Source organism: Passer domesticus, chromosome 2 (genome assembly GCF_036417665.1).
Source record: "Passer domesticus isolate bPasDom1 chromosome 2, bPasDom1.hap1, whole genome shotgun sequence".
In the NCBI taxonomy this organism is placed as follows: Eukaryota; Metazoa; Chordata; class Aves; order Passeriformes; family Passeridae; genus Passer; species Passer domesticus.
In genome coordinates this window covers 50,803,274-50,817,997 of record NC_087475.1, presented here as the reverse complement: position 1 = coordinate 50,817,997, position 14,724 = coordinate 50,803,274, and the positions used below count along the sequence as shown (strand labels likewise).

The following is a 14,724-nucleotide window of genomic DNA, read 5'->3' as shown; positions in this document are numbered from 1 at the left end:
TAGACACTGCATCTTGTCTTTTATTTGTGTGAGTCTTGACCAGCTTTAATAAAATGTCCTAGCCAGAAGCTGAGGCAGTTGACAATCAGAATGGCCAACTTTAGATCCCTCACCTACAGCACTCAATTTTCAGGGTACAGTGCTCATGTTCCAAAAACCAGAACTTTCTGACATACCTCAAGAGCCAGTTGCTCAAAAATCATATTTGGATTCAAGCATTAATAAATTACCACTGTGATGTGGTTAATGAAGAACAAAGAGCCTGGAGAGAAAGGCCATGAGCTGCAAAGGACTGAAACGAGATAGAAAGGGTAAGGTTTACCATACCTAAGTGTTCACATAGCACCTGTTCTTCTCACTCCACTTCATATTAGAACTCCTAGACTCAGACAGATACAACACAGACTTTGTCTAACATGGAGCAACCTTGCAACATGCACCCAAAAAGGAAAATGTATCACTTTCTTCTATCACTAAGATTACTCATTTAAAGTCAGGTAGACAGAGAACCTGGTAGACTGTGAGACAGGACTCAGAAAACACAGTTTTTTTCTAGTACTGTTAACTAAAAAGTTACAGAACCACATTTCTGTTTAAGTTGCCCAACGCCAGAACCATTTTAATCTTCAGGCAGCAGAATCTGCAACAGCTTTTAGGGGTATTTTCTAAATAGCTAACCTTCCAGCTTCTGGTTTTCTTTTTCCATTCGAAGTAACAGAATTTGTTGATGGATGGCTTTTCTCCATAGACTTTGTAGCTCTTCTGAGTTTTTCCTCTCTCCAGTTTTATCTGGACCATCCTCATTTTGCAATACTAGAACAAGAGAGTCTTCCTCCAGGGGTGGAGCAAGAGGGGATAAGGGTAACAATTCACTTCCATCATGACCATCTGCAAAGAATCAGAAAGCTATTACTGGAAACTCAGATTGTTTGACATATCATGAAAATCTATGCCATAACAGAACAAAAATAGCTGTCTTTCACATTCAGCAGTGACTTGCTGATTCCAAAACCAGAGAAAATGCGGTGCAACAGTAGAGAATTATTTTTTTAAGTGTTTTGTTTACATTAATAAAGCTATATTTAAATTAAGTACAGTTAGAGAAAGGGTCACCCAGTATTTCAAACCATTCCCCTTCCAGCTCCTTCCAGTTACCACAAGACATTTATCCATAAAGCCTCCTTTACAGTTGAGCTTGTTTACTGATATGATTTACGAGTTCTACATTAAAGCTGCTTTTTCCATCTGCTAACGTGCACTACAGAGAGTGCTACAGCATTTTGTGGTCATTAAATATAGAGCTTTCCATTTGCCTATGGTTTTGAGTTCTGCCAAATGGGACTTTATGAATAGCATGATTTCAGCTATTTCAGGAGTTTCTACCTTAAATGGCTCAAAGTTGTAAGAATTATTAACAATTAACAGGTGCTACGTGAAGTTCAAGATATAAAACTTACCAAACACTCCTATTATGTACACAGATCAGAGTAAAAATTTCCTAACTGTTAAAAATATTATCTTCATCAGTAAGAGACCTGTCTTAATCACCTTTGACACAGCAGCTATGGCAGATTGCAATTAATTTGATTTTGATGCCAAAATCCTGACTTCAAAGCAACAAAAACCTAAATACTCTAAAGCTAAATGAGCACAACTGATCTCTGGCAAGGTTCTAGCATGAATATTGTACCACACTGACTCCCTTCTCCCTTTCACATTAGCACACGCTGCAGTTCACTACAGTATTAAGTAACAACTGCTTGTTTATTTTCTTTAAAAGCACGCACAGACCTGGATGCTGCATCTTGGAAGGAGATTTATTCATAGGTGAAGCTACCTGCAGGAATATTCTCCGCCGCCAGGAGATGCGGCGAGGTGTGAGCGTGGCCCCCGCAGCATTTAGAGATTCACTGCTGCAGAAGGTTGATGTTCTTTTCTTTCCCTCCCCATCACTGAAGGAAAGAAAAAGAAGATGGGGTATTTAAAGTCAGTATTCCTTGTAGGGGAAAAAAACCCTTTATTAACTCTGTCTAATGTATAACCAAACCTGCAGGAGCATTTGTGGGAAGCTTAAGAAGGCAAAGCATGTGTGTGAGCTTCACCTTGAATGCTGAAGTGCCCAATTGTTTTCTTGTAGCACAGTGCCGTGAAGTTTGCACTATATACCACGAGGAAGCATTCATAGCATTCATACAGAGCTCAGCTGGAAGCTCAGAATACAAGCTTAACTTTTTGAGAAGCTAAGAGAGAAACACGGTAATACTTCACCTCTAACTTTTGACATCAATGGGTTTTGTTTTGCTATACATCAGTCTTCTGGGAGAGATCTGATGTAACACCCCTAAAAGCAGAGATGGTGCTCCAGTGGAGCACAACACTCCATTTAGTGCCATTTTAAATGCCATGCTGTGCTCACAGATGAATATTTCATTGGAGACAATGTTCTGCCTTCTCATATAGTCTCTTTCCTAAGCTTCAAGAAGTGGATGCTTCACTTGGATAAATAGGGACACATGTCCTCATGTTTCATCAGGAACAGAGACCCTGCAAACAGAGGGCAGATCTTCTCCCCAGCTGCCATGCAGAAATATAATTACACATTAATTTTAATAGTATCTTATGCTGCAGGAAGAAACAAGGAGAGGATACAGGAAAGCTTTACAGGGAGAACAAACCAAATACACCTTTCTACTGACTACTGCCAGAGGAAAAGACATTTAGCTTTTATAAGTACTTGATCCAGTTTCAGAAATATTTTAGAATTTTGCATTTGTGGTAGCAAATTATGTGCACAGATATTGTATAGCAATGGGCACGTTGATTATCTGCCACCATTCCTTCCATGTCAACAGTACAAGGCACAATTCCAAGCTTTTAGGAAGAGAGCATCAAACAGAGGGAGCTGTTTCTACAGCTTCACCTTCATCACAGGGAAAACTGCTATGTCAAAACAGTAGCTACACTTAAACCTTCATTCTGTAACAAATTTCAATGCTATAGTGCAAGGATCCTAAAAAGTTTGATGAAAAGAAAGCCCAGCACATTCACTACGTTTTTATTGGGAAGGCAGTTGCAGGTGATGGCAGTTTGCAACTGGAGTCCATCCCTCCTCATCTGGCTTGCACAGGAGAGATCTGCAAGGGAGGACTACGAAGTTTCAGTTACACCACTTTACCAGCTACACTATCTTGACCAGTACTTCATAACTAAAACTCTGTGCTCAATGAATGTGCTGAATTCACCAAGCTAGGCCTGGCCTTTTTGGTCACCAAAGCTGTCACTAGGCTAATGATCTGCAACAGCTCCCTGATATTTGTAAAATTGAATGACCAACCAGACTCACTATCATACCAAGGTATCAGACCCTTCTTCTGTACCCTGGCAGAGAAATAACTATGACTTCAAACTCACCTATCCAGCACAAGGCACCAACCCCTACTCTCCTCTAAGAACAGCTCTCCCAGCTGGGAGCCCTGAATGACACATAGTCTGAACTGTCCTCCACTCCTGGTTTAGCTTCCACAGCACCCCAGCTCCCTGTAGCATCTCACTGTTGGTAGGTGGTCCCAGCAGACCCCTGTGTTGCACTAACCTTAACAGCAACTGTGACAACCTTCTTTGTCTAACTCTGTGTCTCTGATGATGGGTTACCACTGCTCGTGGTAGCCAAACACAGACTACTTAGACTGTAACACTCATTCTGAACCTGTAAGTGCTGTTTTTCAAAGGTATTTCAGTCCAACAGCTCTTGGAAATAGTATACTGAGTTTGGATATATATAACTCTAACTTATGTTTCTACAAATAACTGTAACAGAGCTACTTCTTACTATTTCAAGTCCTACATATCATCACATGTTATAACACAAAAACTGAGTCATTCCAGGGCTTACTAAACAGATGCTACGTAACAAGGAACAAAAAGCTCTTTTCTACTGCTATGTACAAAAATCTAGGTTCTGCTACTGTGCTTCTAGACAGTTCAGGAATAGTGTTCCATTTACAGCAGCAAAATTCACAGAACAGTCAGAATAACAAGGTGTCTATTTCAGGGTATGAAACTAACCTGTTTACAACATTTGAGTCATGGAGTTTACATTGGGATGAACTAATCACATACACTACCTCATGAAGCATGCAAATCATACTGCTCTGAAGACCTGTATTTCTCTTGTTAAATCCTCCCTTCACAAAAATCCCCTGTCACTTTAAGCAACTAATATTAATCACCTTCTCTTTCAAACAGCTGTCCAGTAAGTGATTAGAGCAAAACTTTTTCAATGCTTAGAAACACACCTTGTCATATTAACCCAGGAAAACACCAAGATTTAGAAAGGGAGGGTAGAAAGGGAGCAAAAAGAGTTTCCTCATTTCAAGACAGACAACTCCTAGCTTAGTATCAGATCTGAGGGTGTGAAAAAATACCCTGCAGAGCAAAAGCAGGAAGAAGTCAGAATAAAATGGTAGTGTCTCCTACCCAAATGAAAAGATTCAGAAGGCTGTGCAAAAAAAAGTTTCTCTAAAGAGGGTGGGGGTAAAGAAAAAAAATTAGCTATCAGCTCCCACAAAATGAAGAGGTTTACTAATGTGAGTGGAGAGACTAAGCCAATGCATCTCCAAAACAGGAAAAACAACTCCTTAAATAGAGCTCAGTCATTGCCACCGAAAAGCAGAGCAGAGTTTTCACTACCACCTACACAGACATCTTAGGTGGACATCTTCCCATCTACAAGGGAAACATGCTGCAAGGTCACCTAATGGAAAAATCACTGGAAAAAGATAACAATGTAATATTCTGTATTTAAGACATATGCCTCACAAGTCAATTTGGAGAATAATGGTTCTCTGTAGGGCTACTTACCCTACACTTCTGACCCAATACAGAAACCAAAACACATTTATCAGCTTGTATACAATAAAAAGTGAACAGCTGTAAATTCAGTATAATGCCTCAAATATTTCAGTCTCTACTTTCACCCTTAAACTATTTGATGCAATACCCCAAGTATTTGAGAGTACAGAGTACTGATCATGTAAGGTTTTATCTCAGGTAACTGCAACTCAGTTTCACCCAGTCACTATTCTATCAGGTAATGCATAGCATGAAGATGAGACAGCTACTTCAGGGGAAGAAAATGAAAAGGAAAGAAAGAAGAAATCTCAAAAAATTGATCAGATTACAAATATTCTCATTGCTTGGTTTTAATTACGTAAATCTCTTCCCACAATTGTTCTTCAAAATGCTCCCGAAGACTGGTATTTAAAAACCACAATGTTACCCGCCCCCCATTTCTTGTGAATTCCTTACATAATACTTACCTGAATTATTTTGCACTTGATTCCATGAAAGCCAAATGACTTGTGAATAAATACTGTTGTTGCTCATGCCAAGACTTGTATTTTTCCCATTTTGTTTTCATTTCAACTTCTCTTCTTGATTGCTCTAAGTAGCGACTGAATGAATGCAACCTACTTTACAATTTGGAGGCTGAGATGGTACAAAATCCCCCAGATCAAGTATAGAATTCAATTTCCCAGCACTTAAGCTGGCAGAAACCTATACGTAAGACTACTACATGAAGCATTCCTCCCACCTGGGAAGAAGAAAAACCAGTTTCTATCAGCTTACAGCCCTCTACTGGTTCTCACTCCTGTCATATATTTTTATTCTGAATAATTACTTTCTGCAATTTTATTTAAAGAATACTCTCAAGTATTTTACTTCTTTCATGAGACACAAAGCTATTTTAAAAAAAAAGGCATCTGTTCAAATTCAGCTTAAATTATCCTTGCACAGAAACACATTGAACAGAGTAATTGTGGGCTAGTCAAACCTACACTGAAGATTATTCCATTTTTTAAAATGTTTCTTTTGTGTTTATATTAAAAAGCCTTGTTTACCTTTATGTTGATCATATTTTTTTAATCCTTATCTGCAATCCTGTTCAATGCTGCACAACACACTTGCAAAAAGTCAAGATTATGTGGAGCCCATTTGCATCCCAGCCTTCTCTCCAGAGAAATATATTCACAATGCTGTAAATTCTGAAGGTACCTATAAATATTACGTGGATGCCAAAATTCACTACACTGTTGATTTCTTAAAGAAAGGAACTGTATGAGGGGACTGTAACTAAATGATCTTTATGGTCCCTTCCAACCCAAACCATTCTGTGATTCAATAAAAAAAAACCCTAAAAAACAAATGAAAGCAAACAAACAACCAAAAAAACCAACAAAAAATCCCACACCATTCTATAACATACTCTTTGCATAAGCCCATCTGACTGCTACAATTCAATAATCTTTCTAAAACGAATTCAAACTGAAACTGTCTCTGCTCTTGCACATTGAAGTTAGCCAGAACACCAAGAAAAGCTGCCTGCTGCATCACATGCAATCTCAAAGCTATATGATAAAGAAGTGAGACTCTAGAGACTTTTTTCTCCTGTGCAATAGGACACTTCATGAATGTATAGTAACCACTGAAGTAACCACTGAAAATGCACTGAAGTTTTAATTAGGGTTCCTAATAGTCAAACAGTTTATAGTCTGCAGATTGCAAAGCACTGACACACTGTGCTAAATTCCAACCTATCATGCACTCCCTCACACGAGAATGCTAAGAACACCTCACACTGATCCTGCTGGAAGAGATGGTCATCCTCTCTGAGAAAAAGAACCAAAGGAAAAATGAACATAGTGAACCAAAGAAGAAGCCCACAAGAAAAGACACACTGTAAAAAATCAGAACTTCCTCTCATTCCTAAACCTGGTGGCATAACACACATTTGCAAGTTTTGGCCCCTGTCCATATGTTGTTGGACAATATATTTAATTCTCCATTAGCCAGCTGAAGTGATGGATTACCTCAGTGACCCTTATCACATCAGCATTATTCACTCAGTACTTCTTTCTGACCATATCTGCTGCATTCCCTTCACAGACCCAACCAGATGCTAACGGTGCACTTCTGCTATTGCCATTTCCTCACCATGACAGTTCAAGCCCACTTGCTCCCAGAAAGACTTGGAGCTAGTGAGATCCCATTTTCACAAAAGTCTCCACACAAATTAAAGATCAAATGGTATCAGAAATACGTAAACTGTAAAACCTAAGTAGAAACATGGTAGTCTTCTGGGAATTACCCCTTGAAGATCTCCCCACTCCAAGAGTTCAAAACTCCACTATAATGAAACACAGCACATTGAACTGCCTGCATAACCAATTCCAAATGCAGTATCTCAGAAATTTCAGTTTGGCATTAAGATACAATTTTCATACAATACTCAATCTTTAATCCCCCAAACCCAAAAGGCTGGGTTTAATGTTGTCCACTGCCTGCACAAACTGAGCTGGGCATTGGTTCAGCTTGGATCAACTCTGCCATCTAAAGGGAACACAAAAATAAAGCAGGACTGGAACCCAAATTAGAGGTAGTCTGTAAGAGATGGGTTTGGGGGGTTTTTTGCCACTTTTCATACCTTTGCTTCTTCCCAAATCCTCTTCAGCTGGAAGTTATTTGTTAACTCTCTCTAAACATCTCACAGTTAGTATTGACCCAGTAAACTTAGTGTTTCCCCTTCCTCATGCACAGGCACCCCACATTAGTACTGTACACTTTTCACATTGCTCTTTTCTTATTTTCACATGCCAGTGATCATGGCAACACATGCTGGTTTGCATTCAGCAGAGAAAGCATTAAATTGGCATAACACTCCTAAAATCCATTGCAATTCATGTGACAAACCAATGCAGCAGATTTGCAACACTGCAACAGAAATAGGTGACAGCTACTTGATGTCAGCATAGAAGCCTCTAGCTTTAACAGGCTTTTTGATCCAAAAGCCTGTTTGCCCATGTGCATCACGGAAGTCTGTTAGAAATGCAGGAGCACAAGGCAGAGTGGGAGAGATGCCATGTGCTGCATTCCACTGGGAATCCTGCTGTTAAGCTAGTGGCACTGGAGAACTAGGCAGGAGACAATGCTCTCACCTCTTGGAGAGGTCACTTTCTGAGTGCTGGAGCAACCTTCCTGAGCCCTGGTAAAAGGTTTTCAGGAAAGAAGGGGCAGAGAGAGAGGAGGGGAGACCAGGCGACACAGATTCACTCTCACTGAGAGCGCGCCGAACCCCGACCACAGGACTGTGCAGGCAACAAGAGAACACAGCAGATGGGTCAGCACGGATTCAGATACAACAACAAACCACCAGATTAGAGACACTGGCCAAATACCTCATCTGGGCTTACTTTGACTTTGTTTCCCAGAAGATAAAATGTACCACGTGCATTCCCTGGCAGGTTCCTTGGGGATATTGATTCTGCTGTAAGAGCTGATTTCTATTGAAAAACTTTTTAATGACATGGCAGAACAGGGAGACCACCTTATTTCTTTAGCTTTATTTTTTGCCAAAGCATATTCAAAAAAAGAAGAATCTCTTAAACATTCAGAAAATATCTGTAGAAACGTTCTTCCAATAATAAAACCCACATTGTGTCTTTCCCTTCAGTTTTCTTTCACTGCATTTACATAATCTCTACTTCCTAATGTGTTTGTAAACAACACATTAGGAAGTAGAGATTATGAAAATGAAGTCCTTCTGGATAAATTTTTGTGAAGTAATTAAATCAAGGAAGGCGGTCCTACTCCACAGTTAAACATAACTTAGTAGTAGTGACAAGTATTGGAGGGGACATAAAAATTAATTCAGTTTCTTTTGCTTAATATTTATGACTAATTCTCAAAAGGAAAGAATGAAAAATCCCAGCCTAGAAACCACACTGCTACAAACTGTTTTGACTAAAAATCTGCTGATGCCCCTTAATCAGTGACTTCTTACAAGTTATTACAAAGTAATACAGTCAGCAAGTCCTTCACTTTCAACTGTCAGGGTTTCCTGTTTGCATACAACATGATCAGTGGGGAAAAAAAAAGTTTATCTCAGTAAAAACACATTATTTATCTCTCTAGAAACACAGTGTAACAAAGACTGCTTTCATACCCTTCACTCCCTTCCATTCTCTTAAAACAGAATAAAATTTGTTTCCCTTCTCTACTAGCTGGTGCAGCATTCACGCTGATATTTTAATGTAGACATCAAATAGGTGACAAATTACTATTTAAAGCCATTTTTAAAAAGAGCTCACAAACAACAGAATTACAGCCAGGCACTGAAACAGACAATAGGTTGGAGAATGTGATCCTCCAACAGCAAAAAATTCAGCTCATCTGGACCTGAGTTTTGTAAAGGGTTTGAAGTTTGTGTAGTCACTGCAGGTAGCCAGCATAGAAGAGTAAAAGAAGGCACAACCAAAGAGGCCCACAATGAACTGTGGGGACATCTTCTGCTGAGTGAAGAAACTCCTGAAGGAACAGTGTTCCATATGTTAATAGCTGGAGAGTCTCCAAAAAGGAAGCAGAAAGAAGTTACAGAGAGAAGCTACAGAAGGAAGCTCTGGAGAAAGGCAAATAGGGAAATCACATGCCTCAGAGTTCAGTGGATGTGTTTAATCCTTATGTCCTTTTGCAAGACTCCTCACCAGTTTTAATGCTGGACATACTTTCTGTGAGATTTGACTAACATGGCTACAGACATTTGAAGCTATTAGTGCCTTTTTCATCCTGCCATAAAAGTTTCAGTCTGCCATCTCTGCCTCTTAAAGCACTGAGAGCCTCTTTTCCAAAAGGAGTGACTAACAAGACTGCCAAAAAGGCTCAGCTCAGAGGTCACAAATAAATAAATAAACAGATTGGTGTGGGCATCCGGCCGAATCATCAATTTGATGGATTGATGCCTCCCCTGAAGCACTAATTCGGGGACTATTAAGTTACTGCAAAGTGCCGAAGTACTCAGAGGCAGAGAAGACAGGCTGAAAATAAAGAAATAAACAAACGAACCAACCCTGGAGAAGTGCAGAAACCCACCTGAACTAAGCTCCTTAGGCACTTTGTGAGAAGCAGGGCTGCTGCAGCCTCCCCGAGGAGGGCAGGGGACCGCGGGCAGGTGGCACGGTGTGCCCTGACTCACCTGGCCGCCTCCACGCCGTTCTGCCGCAGCAGCGGGGAGCGGGCGCTCTGGGACCTCCCGTTCTGGAAGGTGATCCTGCGTCTGGCACTGCTGGGCGGGTGGCTGAAGGTGTGCGCGCGCCTCCTGAACTGAGGGGAGTCCGAGCCTTCCTCGGGAAAGGTCTGCCAGGCCGAGGACACGGGGGACGCTGGAGGAGTCGCTGGCGGGGAATCGCCCGGAGAAGTGTCCTGAAAGGAAGTGCTGGCGGAGTAAGGCCTGAGGCTCTGTGCCCTATGAGAGCTCTCACTTAACCCACAGGCAGCCAGCACCGGGGCACCAAAGCCTCTCCCCCTTCTGGGTCATGGCCTATTGTATGCTAATTATCACCCAAACCAGACATCCTCTGAGAGTTCACTCCAAACCAGCAGCGTCCTACTTCCAAAAAGTGAAAGCGCGGGGAGGAATACAACTGTGTACGCAACACAAACAACATGCTAATTGCTCTAGGCATCCTCTCACAGGGACTGGCATTCTAGCTATCAGACATCTCTCTCTTTCAGGAAAACACAGGAATGGAAAAGGCTAGGGAAACTGCTTTTAGCTAGTTTCCTCGACATATCGCGAGCATACTTCCTGTACCGTCACAGCAACATCCTGGAAGAGAGACTGTTATTACACAGCCAGTTTATGTGTAACTGTAGCAGGAAAACCATAACAGAATCTTCACCTCCTGGGAAAACCAGCAACCAACCCTCATGCGAGGTAGAACTTTAAAAACAGGAAATAAAAAGAAAGTGAACAGAGTTCCGCCCTCTTGCTACCATACAGCATCCCCAACAGCTGGGCTTAGGTCAAAAATTCTTACTTCCCTAAAGCAACTATTACTTACAGAAAGGATTCTTCACCTTCAGAGCACTTCCTTTTGTTGAGACATGACCTTACTTAATTACTTCAGTAAAACAAGGCAGAAACCAGAAATTCCTTGCTTTTTGTAAAAGCAAGGGAAGTGTAGGAAAAAAGGGCTGGCAATCAGATTAAAGCTTTGAGTATACATAAACCCCAGCTTTCTTACACCCTCTGCCTCCCAGTGGAAACATCTTTGAGTTTTGTGAGTTGATGTGCTTTGTTCTACTTCCTTCAAATTAAAGCAGGCTGCCGTATCACGCTGCAGTGACAGCGGTGTGCGAGAGCGCCGGTTGGCGCTAAGCTCCTTACGTACTCTGTCAGAAGCCAGGCTGCTGCAGCGCTCAAAGCTGTCCACGCTTCCCAGGCGGCCTCGCATTCTGTTGGCTCCCTGCGAGAAAAAAGGCAAGAAATTTAACCCGGTCTTCTTCCTCATTTTCTGAAGGTTAGGCAGAGATGGCAGCACCTGCACAGGTGAACACAGGACAGTTCAGGCCATGTGACATGTCTGCCTTTAGACCAAAGATCATGGGTCAAGCACTGGACTTTACAAAAAAGTGACATCATTAGCTGGCCAAATTGCATCTTCTCCCGCTTTGCTCCCAGGAGTTTTAACCCTGCACTCCATTGTTTGAGGCAAGTGAGTGTTTCCTGACACTTCTGACACAAAATCACTAAGTCGGCTTAAACAGCTGAGTTCAAAAACTCCAGACTTCAGTACTGTGCATGCACTGCTCCTGATGGATGCATCTGACACACCATGGTCTCATGAGATATAGTTTATCAATATCTAAACATTTCAGACAAATTAAGTCCACCCAGTCAAAAGGAGTAAAAGTACTAAAACTGGGGAGAAATGCTCTCTTGGCAGCAAATCCAGGCAAATAGCATCAGACAAGACTTTTCATGTATAATGCAGATTAACCTGATGCAAATTTGCCAGAAATTTGCGAGAAATGCTAGAGGATCTTTGCTGAATTTTTAACAGTCCTTTAGTTTCACAAGAAAAGGAAATAGATCCAGAACACTTTTTGACCAGCTTTCACTCCTAATGTTAATTCCCTAATTAGGTTTGCTGTTGGACACTCCTGACTGCTGAAGCAAGTTGCTTTCAATACTTTATCAGGAGAAAAATAGCCTAGGTATTAGGAAAACTATAGACAGGGCTCCTTTTGGTATGCTTGCAACTCCAGGGGAAGTTTTGTGAACATCACCAGAATTTATTTAGCCTACTTTTTCCTGGTAGGAGTTATTTTCAAGACTTAGAATGCCCTTTAAGTGCATTATCCCACTTAACTGCATTACCAGTAAATACTCTGCCTGAAGCATCTCTTCACTGAATCTCCAAAAAAACCAAGAGTAAAGTATAAGTTGGAAGTTTCTCACTACCTTTGAAAATGCACACTTTTGGCACTGTAAGAAGGACTTTTTGGTTAAGAAACAACAACAGAAGAGGTCAGTGCAGCATGGAGTGGATGAAATCTATTCAAGAGGTCAAAGAAAGGTTATATTTATTTCTCTGAGGTACCTCATTAGGAAGCCTGTTTTTGGTTCAAGCCTCACAAAAACAAGATCAGTCCAGCAAAACAAACAAGTGAAGGAGTGACATTCCTCTGGGACTGTGTAAAGCCAGGGCACAGAAACCAACATGTTTCCCAAGGCAAGTAGTGAGTGGCTTAAAATGTCACTCGATGCTATTTACCCAGCTAAGAAGCCAACCACTTAAAGGGTTCCTAGATACTAGTTACTACATCTTTCTTTCTAACTATCTAAGACTCTCCCCAAGTTGCACTGACTTCTAACTTTTATTTTAAAATTTTTATCTATAAAAATATGCTGAATGCCACTTTAAAAAAATGCCACTTTAAAAATGCCACTGAATGCCACTTAAAAAAATTAATTTTTTTTTTGGTCTCTCTGTTACTAAATGCACTTTTAAACAAAGATTGCAACTTATGCACAACTAGCTCTGTTGCATCAATACCATCTGCACCTGGCTTCAGGAGAGGAAAACCCACTACACCAGTAAGTATTTAGTGGTTAAATACCTTTAAGAATTAACCATGATCTGTGAGACTTGTTGTAATAGCCTGAGGAAGAATAAGAACTACTGAAACAGTCATTGTGTATCACATGCATGCACACAACACACAGCACACCTGTACAGAGACACTTGTATGTACCTGCTTTAAACAAATAGTTAGTGATTGAGCTGCACTCCAAGTAATTTTTCTTGGTCTTGTATTGTGTACCCTTTAGGTGGATCTGCAAGGATGAACCCCTATGTGTATCATGACTCACTGCAACATACTGCTGTTCCTGATCTGTTGTACTGTCAAGGTAAAGATGAGATGACCTTTCCCACAATCACAATTCCACTTCATAAACAGCAAACTTGAAATGGCTCAAATTCAAATTCAGGTGTCCCTTTCTCTTGAATTCAATCATGGGCTGTGGTAGAGCCTTATATTATAACATGCAGCATGTCTCAGTGCCCCGGTGAGAAGAAACATACTATACCAAAAATCCCCTAAGATCTATTTATAAGAAATTTGCCTTCAGAGTTTTTTCAATTTAAGCAGTGTATTTCATCCAAATGACTTTTCCTTGACATGACTGGAGTGCCAGCATGGCTGTAAAAGCTTTATTTCAGTGATGACTTCTTTCACAGTAACCACAGGGTTAGTGACCCACCACTAGTGTTAGATCACTTGCCAGTCACATGTTCCTTAGATGTGGAAAAGAAACCAGATGCATCAAAGGCACAACTGTAGCTAACACCATTTGATGATATTCCAAACTGTTGGAATTACCCAAATTTTCTGACTGCCATCACCCTTTTGCTCTCTTTTACGTACATCACCCTTTGCTCTCTTTCTCTCTCTCCATATTCAGACCAAGTTCCTAGTTTGTAAAATCTGCTACTCAAGAGAGGTCAAATTTGATCAGGGGAGTTTAATGCTAGTTTCAGTCCTAGATCACATTGACACCTACCTGTAAGTTCTAATGATTCTCTCTGGCTAAGAGTATTCTGTTTCCTTCACAGGGAACAACCATGGCATCCTACATTTGTAGGTTACTTTATGACATGTCCATGTAAACTGCAGGACAAGTGTAATTTAGTGATTTTGAAGTTAATAGTAGAAGGAACTTAATGTCACTGGTCCAAATTACCCTGTACTCAGCTCATCACATTTCCTCTGTAATGACACACAGGCAAACAGCCTTCTTCAGGTACTTCTCTATATGCCTCTTCTCTGACTCACCCTTCTGAGCAGAGGACACTAAGCAAAATTTGCCATTCTCTTAGTCTTTACCAAAAGAAAACTTCATGTAAGAGAGTCTCAGTGATTATCTGTAAATTCATGTCATATCCAGCTAGGAACATTAAAATTAATACCAACTCACGTTTTAAGACTATTGCTTTTTTTTTTCCCTGCAAAAGGAACTTTGTCACTAGCTTCTAAAGATTCTTAGTGCCTAACATGAGCAATTTTAGCTATGAGGTGGAAGGTATTATTTCTCAGAATAGAGAGATTTCCCAAATGCACTCACATTTATTCACACTTTGCAAAACCAATAACACGTCTCTTTATGGGATCAGGCAACCACCCTGACTGAATCCTATTCTGAAGCAACACATGCAACAATACTCAGCTAGCTCACTTGCCACCTACAACGAACGTTCATTATTCAGAAATTTGTCCTTTTCCCCCTCAATATGTGTGGCCTCACAGCAAACTTTCTAGTACAGTCAAGTCACAATAAACCCAGCTATAACTCTCAGATTTCACAACAGGGATATTGCTTCATTA

The 14,724-nt window shown here is 40.7% G+C and overlaps 1 protein-coding gene across 5 annotated transcripts in view; it reads right to left on the bottom strand.

The window, feature by feature from the left end:
• The window catches only part of TBC1D4 (TBC1 domain family member 4), a 99,867-nt gene that overhangs the window by 16,363 nt on the left and 68,780 nt on the right, over positions 1–14,724 (bottom strand). For 3 of the 5 annotated variants that reach the window (XM_064408560.1, XM_064408563.1, XM_064408562.1), the window contains exons 9-13: positions 11,226–11,300; positions 10,028–10,254; positions 7,995–8,144; positions 1,792–1,952; positions 679–888 (exon numbers count right to left, since the gene is read on the bottom strand). In XM_064408560.1, the coding sequence (XP_064264630.1) occupies positions 679–888; positions 1,792–1,952; positions 7,995–8,144; positions 10,028–10,254; positions 11,226–11,300 (823 nt within the window). Of the gene's footprint in view, positions 1–678; positions 889–1,791; positions 1,953–7,994; positions 8,145–10,027; positions 10,255–11,225; positions 11,301–14,724 lie in introns of those variants that run through there. The other 2 variants (XM_064408561.1, XM_064408564.1) reach the window with 2 other exon arrangements.